Here is a 22,348-nt window from a genome sequence, read left to right on the forward strand (position 1 = left end):
TAACAGTCGACTGGTTTCTTCTTGCTATTGAAAGTTTGTCTTATTCTTAAACATTTTGTGCAGTTTTCCTTTCCATGTGATTTTGCATTAAATAACATGGCACTTGGTCTGTCCGATCTCAGCAAATGCTATGCTTTGAGGAAATTAATCAACAAATATCCATGAGGCTGTGAGTGTTTGGGTCAAGAAGCTTTTATGTGGTAGAGCCAGCACACAGTGGTGGTGCAGACAGATCTGGTATGAATCTGGCCCTGCCATGCACTAGCTATTCAATCTCCGAAAATGGCTTAACTCCTTTGAGCCTCAGTTCCTCATCTTCTAGGAGTAACTAGGATAATAATGTTTGCCTCATTGAGGTGTGAGGGTGAAATGAGCTAATGTATGTAAAGCACTTGGCACAGGCTTAGATCCACAAGGAAATGTTAATCTCCTCCTTTCTCTCTTCTTGCATTTAGAATAGGGACAGGGAGGCAGCAACACATTAAATTGCAGGACATTTACACTGTAGAGAGGTAAAACATGCATGACACAGAGAAAAAAAATCCTCGTACTAAATTACTTGATACTGATTCTAAAATGAGAGCTTTAGGAACTGGGAGATTAGTTAGTTGCAGCTAGCATGGTTAGGAAAGACTTCATTGAAGAGGGATTTGAACTGGCCCTGCAAAGATGGAAGCTGGAAGAAGAGTAAAGGAGGACATTTCAGCCTTGGCAAGGGGCACTTGGAATGGGGATGAGAGCCAGAGTGAGTGAACCATGAGAAACATAGGAGAATGAGAATGTCACAAGCTTCAGTGTTCCCACTGGAAAAATGGAAGCCGGTAGAATAAGTAGTAAAACCTGATAGGTGTTAGGCACCTGCTAGGTGTCAGGCACTGTCTTAATGGCCTTCTTTGCCAACTCATTTATCCTCACCTCAGGTACAATTGTATTTCATTATGCAGTTGAAGAAAGTGAGACACAGAGAGATTAAGTAATCTACCCCAAATTTTACAGCTGGAGCTGAGACAGAAACCCAGGAGTTCTGACTCCAGAGCCCACCCTCCTAACACACAACAGCTCTTTCCCTCATGAGGCAGTGAGGATCAGCTAAGGCCACTCTGAACATGCTCTGAAAAGTATAAAGCATCATGCACATGTAAAGTGCTGTCATTATTCTCGTTAATGACGTTAGGTGAGAGGTGAACAAGATAGACAAATGCAAATGAGGGAGCAAAAATGATAGGAGAGCACACTCGAGTAGTTATAGTTAGAAGCTCATGTCCCCTGCCATCCCCTCGAGCAACTTAGAGGCCTGACACAACCACACTTCCCCTTGGGACAGTGCTCCAGATGGCCATTCCCAAGCCACCAGAGTTGATATTGGAAGCTAAAAGTCTATTTGTCATCTGGCATTGGGGCCCATGCCTTGAATGTGACCTACCCTTGGCTAGGACATCGTTTTATGGGCCTGTAGCCCATGATTGGGATTGGCTTGTTAGTGACCCTGGTCGAAGATCTCCACTCCAAGGGCATTGCTGTGGAAGGAGGCCTGTCCTCACTTGCCATGTAAATATTTAGCCATTTTAATGTATTTGTTCTGGCCCTATTCTTCTGTCTCTCTTATGTTGACTCTGTTTAACTGTAGGTTATTATTGTTTGTGTATGTTTTTTTTTTTTTTTTTAAAGATTTTATTTATTTATTCATGATAGTCACAGAGAGAGAGAGAGAGGCAGAGACACAGGCAGAGGGAGAAGCAGGCTCCATGCACCGGGAGCCCGATGTGGGATTCGATCCCGGGTCTCCAGGATCGCGCCCTGGGCCAAAGGCAGGCGCCAAACCGCTGCGCCACCCAGGGATCCCTGTTTGTGTATGTTGATGTCATTTATTTAAGTATGGATATAGACAGATAGCTTCAGCTCTCAACCCCCTCCCCCCCAATAACAACAACAATAACAATAACAACAACAGTATCCCTTCTTTGAGGATATCAAATAAATAGTTTTTGTTCAAAGGCTTTTCTGATGAGGCTACTGCTATCTTGGAAATTTGTTCCTAGGCAGATATTTTGAACAGGTTGTGAATGATCTTTGCTCTCGTTTTATGCTACAGATACACTTTGGAGATAGAATTGAATGCATACACTCAGTTTCTGAGTTCAGAGAGCCCTTGGCATGCCATTTGCCTGAGTGGCATAGAGATATAGAAGTTAGATTAGTGTTGGCTCATCCTCCATTGGAGCTTTTTAAAAGGTGGGGTATGATCTGAGGCCCTTCTGGGCTTCAGCTCTTCCCTACGATAAGCCACTAAAGTTTGGCTGGGGTTGGAGAATCGCAAAGAAGTTGATGTTTATCAGTCTGGACTCCCCCAAGAACCATATTTTTCAGACCCCTGGGGAGCAAGTGACTCAACAGAACTATTTTCTTAGTCTCAAATGAGTCTAAGGAGGGGAAATCAATCAATAGTAGCTGCCTGTGATGGACTGATCACAAAGCTGTGTCTTTCTAACCCTCTTTGGAAATCAAAAGGAGGGGAATCCCCAGCCCCCAGGAGTACACGTGAATAGAAAGCACCATCAAGTAACAAAAACACCTAAAAAGGTCAGCAGAAACTCAGGGGGCTGTTGGAAATTCACCTCCCCTGCCTTTCTGTGGGGCTCAGTGGGCAGTAAGGGAGTGGGCGAGGACAACCAAACAAACCACGCAAAAGCGACTCGGCCGCAAGAAATGTACGGTGCAGTGAAGGCTGGTGGGAAGGTTTCTTCCAAATCTGTGAACTTCAGAGTCATCCAGCAATTGGCCTTGTTCGTTTCCAAGCCCCTGTTGGCCAGAGACCTATTTGACCCTATGCTAACAGCACACAGTTAGGGAATGCACTATTCGAAGCCACTGTGAGCACACTGTCGCAGTTCGCCAATGGTGCATGTTATTTTCTACAACAAGCCCAAGATCACTGACAGGATGTCGCCTAGGTTGGGCTGCAGGTGGAAACAACACACCGGGCTGCTGTTTGTTGGCCTCATTACAACTGTCACCCCATTTGAGACCCGGAACCAGCATGTGTTAACCTCAACCCATCGGAGCCAGTGGAACGGCAAGCTGACAGTGGAACCAGAGCTTTCACGCCTACACAGTAGCTGCCGCCCCAGGGTTCCCACCGCATCCCCTTGCATGTGCACCCCTGGAGAAGTAGACCAAAGAGAAAGCCACCCTATAGTGCTGCCGTTTTCTTGTATGTTTACTTTGACCAAATGGCAGACACAGTTTCACTTTAGTTCTTTTCCTCTGAACTCAGTGGTCTAGACAATGGCTAACATGAGACAGAAGCAGGATTATTATCAATTTCTGTGTGATTGAGTGTGTGTTTGTGCAAAGCTGTGGAGATTCATTTCTCTTCTTCCATCTTCAGGGCCTCATACTGAGCCAGTATCTTCATTAGGGACTCTTGTACTTTAGGGCTTCTCCTGCTAAGCAGTATTTCTTGAGCTTTGCCTGTGAATTTTCACAGTGAAACCTATAAAAGAGATTTTTTCCTCCAGGTTCATAATAAGAGATGTGAATTTTTATCAAGATTTGAAAGAATTCTCACCACAAATACAAAATTATTTGAAGTTGTGTCCCTCATTCTTTTTCTTCCTTCTCTCTTCCTCAGCCACTGCCAATTGGTTCTGTGTAAAATGGATTTCTTAAGGGTGGAGATGATGAGAATCAATGATAAGATGGATTTTAAATTATAACACTCATCCTGATGTGAGGTTGAAATGTATGACATTTTTCATAGCAGATTGCTACATTTATAGTCATAATATATTCATTTTCTTTATATCTTTTGGACTCAACACTTTTTTTTTAACTTAACACTTTTTAGGTTCAGAGAAGTTAGGAGCATTTTCTAGAATTGCACAGCAGAATTGCAACAGTGACAGAGCCAAAAATACGAAGCAGGATGCCTGCCTCCCACAATAGTGTTTTCTTCAAGCCAAATTGAAGTTTGGTCCTTTTACCACAAATATTTTGAAAGGAAAATCCCCCACAGCCTTTCATATTTTCCCAGAAAACAATTGTCAGCAGACCTTCAAGCAGGCTGGAATACTAAAGCCTTATCAGTTCTCTATTCTAGAAATGATATCCTCTGGGCTGAAGCGAAAGAAAAATGATTATTTTCTCATAATGGAATGATTTATAATTTTCCAGACCTTGGCAAAATTAAGTCAGTGAATAGTAAAACCAGATCTGTGATGCTCAAACTCCAAAATATTTGGTCTGACTTTTCCTCACAACAAATTCTGGATATCTCTTTTCAAAGCTGAAAGTGACGGGAAGGGATTGGGATGAGGAGAGTCAGGGGAGAGGCATGAGTGTGGACCTCTAGGCCTCTTTCAGGGGACTCCCTCTGTTCCTACACTGCACGCAGAGCTCCCTCAGATCCCTCATGCCCTCCCCCTGCTTACCCCCACCTTTGGTTCCCTGTCACTCCCAACTCCTATACAGCAGAATGGGTTGGGGCAGACACTGTCATATTTGGGAATCAAGAGGAGAGTATGGTAAAAACCACTCCAGGGCCTTTCTCTCAAACCTTGGTGATGAAAGGACCCAATGAACCTTAACAATTTCTCACAGGAAAATTCTGGCCTCTGTCTTCTTAAAAGCAGGACATTCAGCAACCCTTAACAGAGCCAGGATTAAAACCAGAATTTCTGACTTATCCAAGGCCTATGTTTAGATAGGAAGGATCCATCATTGTCCTATCTGGCAATTAGAATCATTTAAGATACCAAAAATACCAGTTTAAAAAAGTGTACCTTGGGCAGATAGAGCATGTTTAATACAAAAAGAAGAAAAAATTAACACTGCCTTTGGAACCTGTGAAGAGCAGAGCCCTGTCATTTTGAGAGTACTAGATTGGGTGGCAGGCAGGAGGTCTGTGAGCAGAGTTAGTCCCCAGCCTCTTTGTCTGGCACTCCAGTGTTGTTCTTTTCCTGGCCGGCCAGGTGATCTGTGCATTGTCTGTTCACTTGAGTAAAACAAGAGCATTAGGGCAATGGTTGGACCTAGCCCTATAGGCCCAATTGAAGTGATTTTGAAACTTGTCTGATTCTCTGTGTTACATTGTAGCAGGATTCTGACAGGGAGTGGGTGGGAGGAGGAAGTGGGTGTTTTTAGGGGCATAGAAATGCCCCCATTAGGCCTCACAATTCCTCTAGCCCAGTCCCCCCCTTAGACATGAGTTCCACAAAAAGCTTTAGATTCTAGGCCTTCTGTGGGCCTTGGAAATGACATGCATCTGTGGCCACTAAAAAACACTAAAGAGATAGTCAGCATTTGCCTCAGATTGCCTCAAATGCTTGGCTCTTTTGTAGAAGCTGAAGCTATTTACCTTCTTGATTTATGGTTATTTCATAGCATCAGAGTCCAAAAGGACTCTTGTCACAAGATCAGTCTCTTGTTACAATGTAACACTTTGATAATATAATTTCTGGGCATTAAAAATAATAAAGAAATCTATAGATTAAATTCTCTAGACCAGGACATGTAGTCCTGGAAAAGTCACCTGTCCTAGGGTCTGAGCTCAGTTCCTCTCTCTTCTGCCCACTGCTGTTAGGAGTGAGCAGGGAAGCCGAGACACCCATCCCTCTTTTTACCTGAGCTGTTGACCTCAGGCAGGTGACTCTAGTTTACCTGGTGGAAAGTGGGGCTTACAAATTTTGCCTCTCACTCGCCCCCTCAGAAATTTGAATGAGGGCACGTGCCATATATTTAGGTCCTTAAAAAAATCTGATTTGTAAAGATTGAGTTACTGTTTTGCTGACCCTGAAGATTTCTTCTGCTGACCAAAGAGGGACAGATGTTCCATTCCAACCTATTCTTTCCCTGACTTACAATAACATCCTTCTTCTCTGTCATCTTCCAAGAATCAAATAAAAGGAGCTTCTGCTGCCAAAGGCTATGCCTTTAGATCTGACAGTTATCCACCCTGATTTCTCCAGGGCTGTTGCATTTTCTCTTCTGTCTCCCATTTTCCAGTACTTACCATGGGCTGGAATATACTAGGTGACTACTCCGGGAGGCCCCAGCAGAAATACTCCTAATACTTCACTGTAGAGTGGATCAGACTAGACATACAGTGGCCTCCTATGGTAGAATATATTCTGGACCAGGAGCAGGAAGCATGAGTAGGGTGTGGGGGCATGGGTATAGCATAGATATAGTCTGGTCATAGCATAGCCGAATAAAGATGGGTCAACTGAAGGCAAATGGTCGCATTGGACACAGAGACTAATGGAGAGGCAAGCTCAATTGGCCAGTAGACTGTAGCTCCCCAACGCTCTGACCCTTGGGGCCGATGGTTCTGACCAGTTTATTTTGTTCCTACCTTCTTGTCTCCAGTTTGTTCTCTTAAGCTATTTTTTTTTTTGATACTTAGTGGAAATGAGTCATATATCTGTTTGTGTGTTAGTTGGCTTTTTCATTCACAGGACCTTGTCTACTGATCAAAATGGCATTCTTTCCCACCTATCTGCCTCATTAGTTCACCTGGTCTTTAACTGGTTCCTGTTTCTCCAACTTTTTTCTCTAAGTCCTATTTTCTGTGAAAGCAGGACTTACTGGGTTATTTATGAATATGTACCCTAAAGTTTCTTCTTTTATAAAGAGCATTATTGTGTCTTTAAACTGAGCACAGATGCTATATACAGAAGGGTTGAGTAGGAAGGATGCACTTAGAGAAAACCAGATAATGCAAGAGAAAACTTAGAACCCAGGGACGTGGTCTTTGGATGAAGAAGTCTCACCCCATTGTTACCTTGGGAGAGGAACACTAAAAATGAGACTTAAAGTCTACGTGGCATGATAAGAGGGACCATTTCCAAGTCAAGTACACCCGAAACATCCTATAACCCAGAGGGCAGCATGAAGAAGCCCTGGGAGTAAGTGGTCTCTCTCTGTATGTATAGAGTTGAGTGAAGACAATAGTTACTTTATCTGACTTACAAAGCCTCCTCTACATGTTCTCCTTCCTGAAGAATAAACGTTGAGCTAGACTCCATCTCCTCCTGCCTTCAAATGTAATATGATCATTAAAAACAAAACAAACAGAAAAACAACATATCTTTCCCTTAGTCCAAGAATCCCATTTGGGCCTTTGGATTTGTAGTTGATGGGGGCAGGGGTGTGGTATGTTTAAATGAGCCATACTTTTAGAGAAATGGCAAAAGTAGTTGATATAATTTCACTTAAATTGTCATTGCTTTTTAAACATATCAACATTTGTTCTTTGTCAGCAGTGGGCTATTTGCTATACAAAAGGGAATCAGGTATGTTTTCTATCTAAAAACAAAGGTACCAGTCAGCAAAGGATAACTAAAGACAATGGATGAGTAGTTAACATTTTAGCACTTACCATTGGTCAGGCACTAATGCTAGGATCTTGTGTGCATTATCCAGTTTAACGAAACCCTGTGAGTCCAGTATTATCATACCAGAGAGGTTATGAGCCTTACCCAATGTCGCATATAGCTAGTAAGTGGTAAAGCCGAGGATCTTAACTCTGGTCTGTCCGACTCCCAAGCACTCACCCTAACTACTGTGCAAACTGCTCCCCACAAATATAGCACCAAGCATTAGAAGCTTTAATCTTTCCAATGGAACAAAGTGGCAAGAAAGCCCATCTGCAGTGTCAGTCAGGACAAATTTTCAGAAACTAGGTAGTGTTAAGACTCTGTTTATAACTTGTAATAATATTTTTATATTTTAAGGGTGTAATTTTCAGGTGTCCAGATTGCCTCAGAGGACAACACATCTATAGGCTTCTACCCAAGCCATGGTTATTTGTCATTGATGCTATTTGAAAATGTTTCCATTCTATCATTTTGCTGAACACAGGTTTAGAAAACCACAACAATTTAGTAAGATGGTTTGATTAACAAACCCCTAAGTTTGGTTGCTATGTGTCCTTCAGTGATTTGGCTTTCAGGTGCATAATACAAAAGGAGAGGATTATTAGCAAAACCATTTAGGAGCTTATTCTTTTGCCCTTGGGGAGTGAAATGTTTTCTTCTCCACCTTGTCTTTCATTGAAAGTGGAAATGGGACTAAGTACCTTCAGAGGGACATCTGGAGGTTTGGTTTGAGGTTCTATAGGACGTAACTTATACTAAAACCATCATCTCAGAACAAGTTTCCATTATAGGACTGGTGTAATAATAAAAATGAGCTTCCGTTCATCAATCATCAAATGATCTGAATATTTCTGTAAATGGCTCATCTCTAACTTACAAGTTTCTAGAGAAGACATAGAGTACATTTACCTTTTTATTTCCCTCTGTGTATATGGTGACAGGCCTTGCACGGTAGGTATTCAATACATTGTTTTGTATTATCATTACCATATCATTAGAGTTCTTTCATTTTTACCAAGCCATCTTTTCGAAGAATCCTCTAAAAAGGTAGAGTTTACCTATTTTGATCTCTCAGAAGCTTCATGTTTTTAAAAACTAGGACAGACAGATACATGGTTTTGTTCATTGGTAATAAGGCATATAGTATTTTCAGAGTACTACCAGTAACTTATTGGCCTGCCTTTAAATAATTGCTATCTTTTTCTTACTGAGATTTTTATACAAATTCCTCGCAATTGAATAAATCTTAAGAGAGACTAAGATTAGTAGAAATGATCAGAGCCTGACATATATCCTAAAGTAGAAAGTTGTGATTTAGTGTTCTGTGAGATCCAAGTGTCTGAAGCATGTGGCATTTACTGTATAGTGTGTATATGTGTGTGTGTGTGTGTGTGTATACATACATAAAACCTATAATAGCATCATTCTGAAGAAAATAACACCAATAACAATAGCTTCTGTTTATTGACTATTTACTATATGCCACACATAATGTTAGGTGCCTCACATTGATTATTTCACTTAATTCTCATAACAATTCTATAAAGATGGGTATGATTTTACATATGAGCAAGTGAAGCTCAAAAGTTTAAATAACTTTCCCAAGGTGTGCAGTGTCAGAGTCAGAATTTGAATCCAGTTTAATTAAACTCCAAAGCTCATGTCTTACATAATAAAAAGAGAACATTATTTTTATTCATACTCCTAAAAATGAACAAGAGAATTGTTCTTGAAAGAGCAGGCTATTATTTGACTGTGTAAAGCCTGTAACTGAAGACATATTGTATGTGATTCTTACCAGTCCAGATGAAAAATAGCAACGCAGAAGAGAGGATAAGATGGGCAAACACTCTGCAGAATGCTGCAGTATCTGACCATCGTTTCAAAGTAGTTGGAGACTCATAAGCCTAGTTGATACACAGACACCTTGCAAAGGTTGTCTTTGCTAATAGAGTACTTCATTTCTTTGCCTGACCTTGCCATTATGCTCCCCTCTCAGCTCTCAATTAAGCTGCCAGTGGTAGAGGATTTATGATGTGTCCCTGGTTCATTCAAGAGACAGTGACAGAGGTGTGGCTGAAAAGCCAGACAATAAAGAATGGAGACAACTTCCATTTCTGTTCCATTTTGGGTGGCAAAAAAGCCATAACTGACCCTCAGGACAAACCAAAACAGTCCAACTAGATGCTCATTCCAGATACTAAGTGCCTAGTACCCTTTTCAGAAGGGCCATTTCCTCTGAGTAACCAGGATGCTCACAGTTTTTAGCATGGTGCAGATACCGAACCTAGGGAAACAATTGTGGTGTTAGTCAATGTAATGTTCCAGGGATAATTTGTATTTTATTCGTCCTTACAGGTTTCTAAACAACATAGTAAATTTTATAAATAAGATTTTTAAGGAAGAGAATAGTTTCTCAACTAAATCAAATGCCTCTGCGTGGCAGTGGATAATATGGATTTAAATGTTATGAACCTTATTTTGTATAGGTGGGATTATATTAATTTGTGTTTTAAATGCATAGTGAGACTGGAATTTTTTGTTGGAGTTCAACAAACCTATAAGAACAGTGTGATTCCTTTACAGACGAATCTCATTACAGTTTCACAAATTTGGAAATAAAGCCCTGACTTTGAGTTAATAAGAAAGAAGCCACAGGCATCCAGATGTTAAATTATTGCTTTTATTTAGCACTAGCAATATCTTGGCTTGTAGATATAATCCTAAACATTGAAGTTTGATAAAATGTGTTCATGTGCATCTTCATTCTCTGGTTAGCCTTCTGTTATTTAGCTAACATGACAATGCCTCTCGGTCTCAATTTATTCAGCATTTAGAAAGAATCGATTGGTAGGTTAAGCTCTAAAAGAAGCCTCTTGCCTGTTTTCTGTGTTTTGAATGACTTGTATGATTTGCCAGATATTCTGGCCTTCAGATAAAACTGATGGAAGTAAAAAACAAACAAACAAACAAACAAACAAAACTGATGGAAGTCAGAACTGGGGTTTTCCTACCTGTGTGCTTATCAGTCTTCCACTGAACCACAGTCTGTCCTCTGAGAACTCTAATAATTAATTTGGTCTCTTTCTTTTCCCTTCCCCCTCCTCCTCCCTGTCTGTTCACAGGTTATCTTGACGAATCAAATTACAACGCATCTAAGCAGAGCCCTAGCTTCTCAGGCAGACCTGGTGTCTCCAGCTGATGATTTGTCCCTGTCTGAAGGTAAGGGATCTGTCCTAGAGGGGCAGAAACTTGACACTGACATATAGCCCCACTGCCTCTCTTCTCTGCCTCTCTGCCCCCTGTGGCTCTGGGAGACTGGGCTCAGAGGCCCTGGCCAGCGAACCCAGCCAGAGCCTGGCCATTTAGGCTTAGCCAACTTCCCTGGCATCTGATCCCTTGTATATGGAGAGGCTCTTGCCCTGTCTCTAGAGGCAAACTTCCTTTATTGTCTGAGTGAGTCACCCTCACAGACATCCATCACCTCAATCTTGAAACTGGTTACATCTCCATAGGTTGATTTTGGGTCCTTGGTATAAGGGCTGGCCAACTGCTAAGTGACTTGATTTTTGAGACTGATGCTCATAGATTGGCTTTATTGGTTTGGACTGGCTAAAAGTGTATACCAGTGTCATGTGCTAGAGATGTGGCATTCCCAACCAGCTTTACAGAAAGTTTAAGAAAAACTCTCCACGTTGGTAAGTCTGCAAAATTTTCTCCACCCTCCCATGCTAGCAAAGGTCAGGCTGTCTATGGTTTACGTAGCTAGGGGAATTACACCACTGAGCCAGTGGGTGGTTTCTAGTTTTATTGAAAGTTCTTATGTGACATTTCTGAGTTCTGCTAGCTGTGGGCTGGATAAATGTTCATAGCTATGACAGACCCCTCTGCACTTCCATTTTCTGAGAAGTATTCATGAGGGAGGACTTGGGACTTATAGGCCTATCAAGGTTCCTGACTGCCCAGGTGGTCTTCTGTGAATTGTCTGCAGTATATGGGCTCAAAAATTGGAAGGACCACAGCCCTGCTTCTTGGTGGTGTTTTTCAGAGCAAAAAAACTAATTATTTATTTATAAAAATTCTAAAATGCTCTGTGTTCCCTATTTCCCCATTCAGTAATATGTCATCTCTCCCCATCATCACCTAGACTGAAAACCTGAATGAATCATTTATTCCTCCCTCCCTACACTCCTCTCATCCAGTCTTTTTGATTCTTCTTTCCAAATATATTCTTCCTCTGCCCCCTCTTCTTTGTGTGGGGCTTGAACTCATGACTGAGATCAAGAGCGGCATGTTCTACAGACTAAGCCAGCCAGATGCCTCTTCTTTGTAATTTGTATTGTAATCAGCTGACCTAGTGAACTCACAGCTGGATTTTTTGTATATATTCCAGAATGGACTACCCAATCCAGTGTCTCTACCATTTCTATTACGCCACTACCAAATTTAACTCTCCAACTCTGGCTTCCTTTTACTGTGTCTCTCTCCTACTCAGAAGTTTTGGAATTGTATTAGCCCATTTTCTGAGAATGGGCTAAAATCAGTAAGCCGCTTTTAAAATATCCAGGCATTTGTGGTTTGTCAGCCTGAAACCTGCCAGGGTGGAAGTATATACACCACAGGAACCAGCACGTGCTAAAAGTCAGGATTTTCTTGCTTTTCTTTTGTGTGGATTGGTTTCCTAAACACCACTAGAGACAGTGCCTCCTCACTCCTCACAGTCTGCCCTTTCCTTCCTAATCCCCTTGGTTCTTGTCAATGCCTGGGTGAAGCTCCTCCATCAAGTGTGCTGACTTTCTGCCTGCCACTCCCCACTCCTGCCCCGTGTTGCTGTACATACAGACAGCCTCCTATCTAGAACAGCATTTCCCTTTTTCACTTGTACTGCTTCCTTTCTTTTCAAATCCTTCAACTCAGTCAAGGTTTATTTAAAGACCACATCTTCTGCAAAACCTCCTTATTTGTTCCAGTCTGAACTCCAGGGAGGTCTCACTCCTTCCTCCTCCTCCTCGGTGGTTCTTTTACCTGCTCTGCTTTATAAAGAAAAAGTCTAGGAAAATTAACCTAACTTCTCATGGTTTCCTGCCTAGATTGGCAGATTTTTTTAAGGGCATAGGCTATCTTGTATCCTTTTGTATCCTGAGTGACTAGCCAAGTTCTAGGTACAGGGTAAGCGGTAAATAAATGCTAAGTGGATGCCATGGTAGTAAGTACTTTGTAAACAGTAACAGTGAGATTGACATGAAGAACCTCATTAAAAATTATTGTGATTATTTCACATGTACACACACACTCAATTATTCAGCTTTGAGGAGAAAAAACAATCTTGTTTCCTTATTTATAAACCAATAAGTGATAGTACTTTGGTTTGTCTTGGCTTCCTTGGTTTATCCTAAGCAAAGAGGAGAAGCAGAATAGAGACAAAGGAAATTGTGTTGGGGCTCCAGGGTAACTGCTTCCAGAAAATGGTAAAGTTGTATTCATGACAAGGGGAGATTTACGGGCTTATCATTAGACAATTTTTTTAAATGATGAAATCCTAGGGGGAATGGAAACAATTGTTTTTCTAGATCTTTCCTTTGCATAGCTGAGCAGGTAAAGAGGCTTTGGAAGTATTTTTCCTGAAATCTATAATGAAGTTCCTTACCAGTGAACAAAAATGGGCAATTTTCTTAAAACATTTATACCTATTCAAACACATTGCAATGGTTGCTAATGCCACTATGGTTAGTAAATTACTTGGTTGTTTCCAGTATCTGTTGTATCAACTTTGCTATTGTGTTAATTAGCCTTGTGAGCTTGGGCGGGTCTTTTGATGACTTAAGGCCTCCGGTGTTTTTTTTCTTCTTCTATTAAATGACAGATTGGAAATATAAGATTGTTGAGGTCTTTTCTAGCTCAACCATTCTGAGATCATGATGTGGGTCTGAAGATCAGGAGCATTCACTTGTTGATGGGGTTTTAAAATTCTGTCTTATGGAATGAGAAGAATGGCCTTGTATTTTCCTAGGTTAAGCATAATAGAAAGGATCTTTAGGAATCTTAGCATTGATACTTCGGCATACCTATTAGAGTATAGCTATACCTCTCCCCCATTGCTATCTCCTTATTTTGTAAACCATTATGCTCTTGTCTGTCTGTCTCTTGCTCTCTGCCTTTTTCTCCACACAGACATGTACACAAGAAGAAACATGAGCAAACCAGTGAGAGTGAGAAACAGTGAAGCGGTGAGCTCAAGGTCCACCCGTCGTGTAATAGATTTCAGCTGCAGAGCAGGGGTCACAGCTTAAACAGTCTCCCTTGAAAACAGTTGTGGGGTGAGAACAAGCGGCCAAGAGCAGCCAGCAATAAAATGATCTGAGTTGACCTAGGGAAATACCCAGCAGGGGCCAATTCAGGGAAATGAAGTCCCTTCTGCTCTGATGCAGAGCAGGGAATACAAGTGACCTGGCCCAACTGAGAGATCTCTTCCACCCCAGCGGATCCTGTACTATTAATATCTGCCAGCTGCAGGCCCAGAGCATCCCCCTGCTGAGATCAAAGAGCCCCTATCTTAGCTGGAACAAGGTCATCTTCACAGAGCTGTAAAAGCGAGCCCTGGCTGGCTGCAGGGACCTCTATGGGGGAGGAGAACTCAGGAGATGGGGAGGTGCTCTCTCACGCTCCTTTAATCTCGGCTGACCAGCTGTTGCCCTCCCAGTATTTGTAAAGTTGAGAGTTCTTTGTTTTTGTGTTGCTAGTTTGTTTTTGGTTTTTTTTTTTTCCTTATTAAGTTTATGGCTGGGTTGTTGCTTGGACAATGTAGACCATGTTCACTGCTTGGTTCCATGGTATGATTCCCTTCATTGGAGTTTCATTCCACTGTTGCATTACCTAGCTCCCAGGTAGAAGAGCCAAAGAAGAGAGATGTAGGCCCCAGAGGTCAAGGACTTTCTCCATATTGCTCCTGCCCCATAGCTTTGTGCATTGAGAAGGAATCAGAGGGCTGATTGAAATTTGAATTTTCCCTATTTCATTAAAATAACTTCTCATAGATGCAGTATGCTTGTCAGTTTTCAGCTTGCCTTTCACAAACATTATTTCACTCAGTGGGAAGAATGGAACCTTCAAGACTTAATACAAATTGACCAAAATTCACTGCCCTATGAACTGAACCTAAGGGCAGAAATCCAGATGTCTGGTTTTATAATCTACATTGTTCTTGCCCAGGCACTGTGAATCAAAGTATTTTCTTCTTTAGTTTTTCGTTTTGTTGACAGAAACTCAGGCAACTAGATTATTACAAAGTTGAGTGACTGGTTATTGACTCGGTTATTATGATTGTTCTGTGGCCAAGGACATGTTCCTTAGATGCCCTTGCCAGTTTTTCCTAGTGAACATCGAAAATACTAAGGATGACTGGATCTCCGTTCTAGGGAATATCCCTTTTCCCTGTAATGATCAGTAGAGAAAGGATCTAACAGTCCAACTGGCCTAAGACTCTATACCCTGTTCTGAAGTCACCTGGGATTTGGGCAGAAGGACCGGCTGGGCTCCTGTCCACACAAGCACAGTTGGTAGGTGAGGTTGACGTCTGGTGACAGTGGGGCCTGTGTAAGATTAAAGCTCTGCTCAACCTACACCGTTGGCTTCTTCTCCTCTGATGATTTAATGGGATAGCAGTCACTTCAGTATGATGACCTGGCCCATTTCAGGAGCCCCAGATGGCTTTATGGAAAGGAAGACATTATTAGGCTGCCATCCTGGCATTCAGCATCTGGCATGTTAGTATCCTTTTATCTGCATTAATATTTTTTGATGGACAATAGCACTCAAAAACTAAAAATTAAAAGTGCATGGATGGGTAAAGGAAAGAACACAAGAAAGAAAGCAGTACTTACTAGAACCGAGAGTGGTTTCTAGTTTTAGTAGTGGAAGCCTTTCTATTCCAGTTGGATTGATGGCTGATTTCATGTGCAAGAGAAAGTATTTTGGGATTCATACTCTTTAACAAACCATCCCTGCAAAAAGCTGGAGTCCATTTGAAAGATTATATGCAAGTGCATGGCTTGTGTCTCTTTTAAAATAAATTCAACAAGCAAAAGCAGCTCAGAATGGTTGGGGCGAATCAGGGACTCATGGTTGTGAAAGAAGCAGACTTCAAAGCATGGTATGAATTTTCAAGTTTTATTTCCACTCTTGCTTTCCAGCTGGATCTGCTCTGGATTTACTGCAGGATGTTTGAAAATGTCGCTCCCTGCTAATCTCAGACAGTTGCTATGATCAATGGTTTCTTTCATTTCCGATAAAAAAACACTGGTGTTTCTGCTTAAATTGTGTGTACTTTCAGCTTTATTATTATAGTTGTAATTTATTGTCCAGCATTACCCAAATTTGTAATCCATTAACCACAGACTTTGGGGTGGGTTGGTCAATTTAGCAGAGCTCTCTCCACACTTGAGCTCCAAGGCCCTCCACAGCCCAATCCCAAACTAAAAATGTGCATTGGTTTGGGTAGGACCTTGTACAAATGAGTATGGGTGGAGCAGCTTTAAAAATCCACCTCTCAGGGGTATGGTGCAGGTTGGCTGTAATTGCTTTGAAAACATAGTGTCACCATGTGACAATGAGGTTAATGTTAACAACTGTGATCAGCATTGTTGACCTTAACATTTCTGTAGTATTTTAGAATGTCTTAAGATGATGAATCACTAAAACCACCTCAAGCCACTGAAGCCTGAAGGAGAGAAGGGAGCTAGCTGCTCAAAGGCCACACAATAAGTGGGAAGTGGTGGTGCCTAGAACAAGTTAGAGCCTGTCCTGTGAAATCCTAGATTTGGCTACTGCTGCCCCTTAGGGTTTTGGATAAAAATGTTTAAGTGTCCTGGTGACCTTTCAATTTCTGATTCCAAAGCCACAGACATATACCGACACACACAACCTCACATGCTTCCATTCACAAGGAACACACACCTATCCATGCTCTACCCTCCCTAGTATTCAAGAATCCGAGGCACTTAGCTGGGTGTATATATTTCTTCCAGCAACTGTTCAGATGCCATGAAAGGCCTAATTTATAGAAAAAGATTAAAAGCACCAAAACCCTATATTGTTTGGCTAAAGAAAATCTACTTATTATATGAGGTAGAGGCAGCTAGAATCGAGAGAGGGTGGGCAGAGCCTACAAAGGTCTGACAAGCTGTGAATCTTAAAAGGGAGAAGAACGTGCTGAAGATGTCCAGCAGGGAGACCAGGGGGTTATAGGATCAAGGCAGAAGGACCAACAGGAGAGAAAAAGAACATTGAAGTCAGCCACTACGAAGTATTTCTTGGTCAGGAGCTCTATTTTTCTAGTGATAGTTTGCCAAAGAGAGACATATTTGAAGCATGAGGTGCATTACGATCAAATGAGAGGAGACAGAGCTTTCTTGGGGGGCAGTCTTTGAGATGGCTCATGGGAAGGCTGGGCTAGAAAATACTTTTGTAAGTATTTTCCTCTTACCCTCAGACTTCTTCACTACTTAGGATTTACTGGCTAATTTCCCAGATTTACACATGTTCCTGTTAACATCTCAGTGTCATGAAGGCAGAAAGGACAAGATCACCAAAGCCAGTTTTGTCAACTACAGAGAAGAGGGGCCAGAAGCCCAAGAATGGGATCCAACAGGGGGTGTGATCCCAGAGGGCTTCAAGTTGGAAGGATTTTCTGAGATAAGCTCCATGTTTACCATCATCAAAGAGAATTCAATACCAAATATGAGAGGCCTCTAGGTCAGAGATCATAAAGAAGGGATGAAGGGCTGGTTTCTAGGAGTGGTGCCCAGAGAATAACTTAGTTTGCATTGTAATGTGACATGAAAAACATTCAGAATGCATTTGTGATGTTTACTAGGATTTGGGGAGGATTATAACGGGGTCTGGCAAGGTGGTCTAGCCCAAGGACAGTCCAGCTGAGCTTTGACCAAGGCTCAGGTCTCTCTGAGGGCTTTGCTTTTCCTCATTTTTCTGATAAGCCACTAAATAAATTCTAGTTGGATTAAGCTGCATTTCAGTCAGTTATACTGACATTTCTGATGCAATAGCTGCATTCCTGCATATATTAGCATAGTTTTAGAGCTATGGCCCCTCCAAAAAAAACTCTTTTTGGCTGGATGAAGAGACTTTCCTTTTTTTTTTTTTCTATGAAGAGACTTTCAAGTGCCTTCCAGCCGACGATTTTATGAGTTGTGGAGCCTCTACTATATGTACTATGTTAATGTTATAGGAAATCCAGAAATGAGCAAGATATGGTCCTTGCCCACAAGATATTTACAGTGTAATTTGAATATAGTTCTAAAGGAGAACATTATTGGTAGAATGTGGGTGGTGCTTTCAGCCAAGATGGTATGCACCACAGCCTCCGGGATTTAGGAAGAGGAGCACATCTCTTTCAGCAGAGAGGAATCCGAAGGGCCAAGGGAGGAAGGTGTAAGAGACAGCCCTGAGGGATAGATAGGATTTCAACAGACAGAGAAGAGTAGAGATCAGGAAATGCTATGCACTAAGACATTAAGTTCAAACTGGGCCATGTCCTGCCCTTATCTTTTGTCATTCTTCCCCTCTCTGTTCTAGCCTCATAGCCCACTCTCCTGTTTCTCAAATTCACCAAAGTGAATTTGGTGGGCTTTTGCATTTGTTCCATCCCACTGACTGGAACACTTGTCCAGATCTCTCCATGGCCTCCTCTCTCACTGCATTCCGTCTTGCTCAAGTGTCATCTTCTCAGAGATGTCTTCCTTCACCTCTCTAAGTTGGGACCCCTGTCCCCTTCCCATCATCTTCTATCCTCCAAGCCTGCTTTATTTTTCTTCATTGCCCTTATCACTACCTGACCTCATATTATAAATTTGTCTATGGGTTCACTGTCTGCCTCCTGTGCTTTCATATAATTTCCTCAAGGGCAGGGACTCTTCCTTGGTTGCTCCTGTATTCTGTAGTTCCTGGAGAATACTCAACAAATATGGGATCTGTGTTGTAGGGAAATGCAGGATATGCTGGGAAGAGGGCAAAGAAGCCTCACTTACCTGGGGTGGTCATTTACAATAAATCTAGAAATAGATTGGGGCCAGACTTTGAATGCCAGACTGAATTTAGATTTTCATGCTAAAATGATCATAACTATACCCTTTCAAGACCTGGATGAGATGTGTAGGATGATTTAGAGGTAGGGAGATTGGAAGTAGGGAGACAATGAACTCATCAAATATTTAGGGAAATGGGGCACCCATTATGCACCAGAAACTATACTTAGTGCTAAGTATACAGAGATGGAAGAATGACATTGTAGATAGAGGATGTATCATTATCAAAGATATGATGGGAAGAGCATGGTCATTTGAAAAACTGCAAGAATTCCTTATGGCTGGGAGTACAGGAGGGATGTATGAGAAATGCAAGGGATGAGACTTGAGAAGCAGACAATGTGGATTATGAACATCTGGCATGCCACAGTAGGGAGTTTATGATTTTTCCTGAAGCCCTGGTGAGAAGAATGTGAGGATAATCCATTGGCAACACGTCATTTCCTTGATCAACATGATTGATGAGGCTTATTTGACTGGCTAGGAATGTTTCTCTTTCCTCCCTTACAGTTCCATGTGCATCCCTTCCAAAGCCACATGCTCAATCAAGGAAGATGGATGATCTTCCCAGATAGAATAGGGCTGTTCTTTTGTCAAGGATATGCAGAGGTTGTGTTTCCACACCAGAACCTTTATTCCAGTGGTTCTCAAACTTCAACCTGCATCAGAATCATCAGGCCGGGGGTGGAAAATATTAATATACACATTGCTGGGCTCCCACTCTGAGTTTCATTCAGTCCTGGGAGGGGCCAGATAATTTGAATTTCTAACACATTCTTAGAGTTGTTGTTAATACTGCTGGTCTAGGGACCACACTTGGAGAACTACACTTTATTCAGTGAGTCTCTTATCTGTATTAGACACCAAGAATACCAAGATGCATGTGTCTCATCTGAGCTCTCAAGGAGATTTTTTTTTTTTTTTTAGATTTTATTTATTTATTCATGAGAGATACCAAGAGAAAGGCAGAGACATAGGCAGAGGGAGAAGCAGGCTCCCTGGAGGGAACTTGGTGTGGGACTTTATCCCAGGACCCCAGGATCATGCCCTGAGCCAAAAACAGATGCTCAATCACTGAGCCACTCAGATGCCCCAAGAAGACTATCTTAAGAGAGGATATAGGCATGTTAGAAGGACTCATGGTCCCTGTTTTGTCACCAGTGGTGTTTTCTTCAGGCTTTGTCCCAGGTCTGTGATAGCATAGTTACTACACTCTTTGGGGCCTTTTTGGTAGCAAGAAACAGAAAGCCACTGGAGTTTGCTAACAAAACATTAGGACTATTATTAACAGTAGCTAACAGTATGGACCACATATTGTATGTCTGGCATTGTACATCCATTGTTGCATTGAATCTTTACAATACCCCTCTGAGGTGGATGGTAATCACTATCCTATTTTATAGATGAACTGAGGCTTAGAAAACAACACAATTAATAACCGAGCAAGGATTCTAACCCAGAAGGCTGGCTCCAGAACTTAGATTTTTCTCCACCAGGTTCTTCTGTAAGGATACATGGCTGTGTGCAAGCAGGAACTAAAATATGGCCCAAATACATAGGAATTGGAAAGATTGAAACTTAGGTCATTCTCTTCATTTTTCTCATCCCTACCTCAGCTTTCCATGGCACTGGCCCTTGACATTATGATCTGGTCGGCCCAATTTATCTCTTTACACTTGGTAATTCTGTGGATGGGTTGTCCTTTGACCCTGTCACCCGTGGCTAAGAAGTCATATGAACATCATATCTGACGTATCTTTTCAATGAGGTACATGGATAAAGGGCACTTTCCTTTTATAACAGGTTATGTATAAGGGCAGATTCCCCTACCCCAACATAACATCTAGTTAAGAGAACTTTGTCCAACTAAGCAGATATCATTATGAATTTACTTATAAACCCAGAGGTGTGTGTACCCATCAGAGGTGTGTATCAATACCATCAGTCACATCCATTCTCAGAATCCTCTCCTCTTCTTGATCAACTTTTTGGTATTACTTACCTATTGCTAGTCCATGCCTTTTTTATTTTATTTAATTATTCATGAGAGTCACAGAGAGAGAGAGAGAGAGAGAGAGAGAGAAGCAGAGACAGAGGCAGAGGAAGAAGCAGGCTCCATGCAGGGAGCCCAATGTGGGACTCGATCCCAGGTCTCCAGGATCACGCCCTGGGCTGAAGGCGGTGCTAAACCTCTGAGCCACCTAGGCTGCCCTAGTCCATGCCTTTGAGCCAATACACTGCTTAAAAAGACAAAACAAAACAGTAACATTTGAAAATATTTTTTTCCCAGTTTCAGATAACCATCTGGTTCTTCTTTGTATCTCCAGTCAACCCTAGAGTTTTTCTTTAGGGGCAAGAGAGGTCTCTTCTATTTATCTGGAACCTACTACGATTCTAAATAATTATTATCTGATGCGACATGAAGCCTAAGCTTACCTGTGTGTAAATCACCTCCTATTCAGGGACATGTGACCAGCATATTGAAACAGACTCATCCTGTGGTCAGTCATCATTTACCACTGCTTAAGACAAGATAAGCCAGAGAAGCCAAGATGAGAGCTGGGTGACAGAAATATGTGCAGTGGAAAACTCCAGATCTATAAGTTCCATCCTTTCCACAATTTATGACATGCTCAGAACAAAATTACTCCCTAAGCTCAGGAAAGGGTCTGAGTTTTATGGGTTAAATGCAAGTGTGTGTGTGTGTGTGTGTGTGTGTGCGCGCGCACGTGTGTGTTAGGGAGGGGCTCCTGTGTTTTAATAGAAGACTATGCGGTCTTTTTAGGTTCTGATATTGATTTTCTTAACCATGTTTCTAAACTAATAGACCCATACGAGCAGCTAAGAGGATCTGAGTTTCTTGGGAGTATTACTTCTAGCCATAGAGGACGGGTGATACTCAAGTGGGCCAAGAATTAAGGAAACAAACTTTATTTTGTTTTTAAATATAATATATAGACAAATGAGGCTAGAAGCAAAGTAAGTGGCTTCTAAGTTAATCGACAAAGAGTATATGTCCCCAAGATAGCTGTAGACCAGAGATAGAATAAATCATTGAAATCTTTAAAGTTAGAGCCCAGGAAACAAACATCAATGAATAAGTGGCTGCCAGACCTTAAGGGGTAGATCCAAAGCCCAACCAGAAAGACCCTCTTGGCTCCTTCAGGCACCAAACTGGAACCAAGAAAAATAGCTTATACTTTGATATGATGATACAAAATTCTGATAAATTAGCAAAAGGAAAAAAAAATCTTGTGGTCATTAGAAGGTAAACTCCTTGAGGATAGGAATCTTTATTTCTTTTGTTCACTACTGGATCATCAGAGCCTATTATACTGCCAGGTATAGTAGTTACTCAATAAATATTTGATGAATAGGTGAGGCACCTACAGCTACAAAGTGAGGGCAATCAAAGAATTATTTATTTATTTATTTATTTATTTATTTATTTATTTATTTATTTATTTAAAGAATTATTTAAAGCTTTGGATATGTATTTCCCTTAAAGAAGCATGAAACCACTATTGTGATTTTTCTCACCAAACATAATCATATATGCTTTAAAATTCCTCCAAAGTGCAGTCAGCTTTAACTATGTACCTGCCCTGACTATGTGACAAAGTACATTAGGCAGTGCAGGCAAAGTGTCAGAAGGGACAGAACAGGAGCCTAATAACTCTGCTTTTGAAGAGGAAATCTCCCCCATTTACACCAGCATGGCAACGGATATTTATTAGGGGCTTACTATCTACTAGGTCCTATGCTAGGCAAATGCTAAGGTACAAAGACAAAAGCTACAGTCCCTGCTCTTTACAAAGCTCACAGTCAGGTAGGGGAAAGTGTGATGGAGGAGTAAGCAAAGTGTGCTCTGAA

The 22,348-nt window shown here is 41.5% G+C and overlaps 1 protein-coding gene across 13 annotated transcripts in view; it reads left to right on the plus strand.

The window, feature by feature from the left end:
- Window positions 1-22,348, plus strand: part of RAD51B (RAD51 paralog B) — a 696,371-nt gene that overhangs the window by 405,054 nt on the left and 268,969 nt on the right. For 12 of the 13 annotated variants that reach the window (XR_012036808.1, XR_012036807.1, XR_012036809.1 and 9 more), the window contains one exon: window positions 10,502-10,598. Coding sequence is in view for 9 of the 13 variants with exons in the window: in XM_072839048.1 (XP_072695149.1) it covers window positions 10,502-10,598 (97 nt within the window). In the remaining 4 variants the exon portion in view is untranslated. Of the gene's footprint in view, window positions 1-10,501; window positions 10,599-22,348 lie in introns of those variants that run through there. The other variant, XR_012036810.1, reaches the window with a different exon arrangement.

Source organism: Canis lupus, chromosome 9, assembly GCF_048164855.1.
Source record: "Canis lupus baileyi chromosome 9, mCanLup2.hap1, whole genome shotgun sequence".
NCBI lineage: Eukaryota > Metazoa > Chordata > Mammalia > Carnivora > Canidae > Canis > Canis lupus.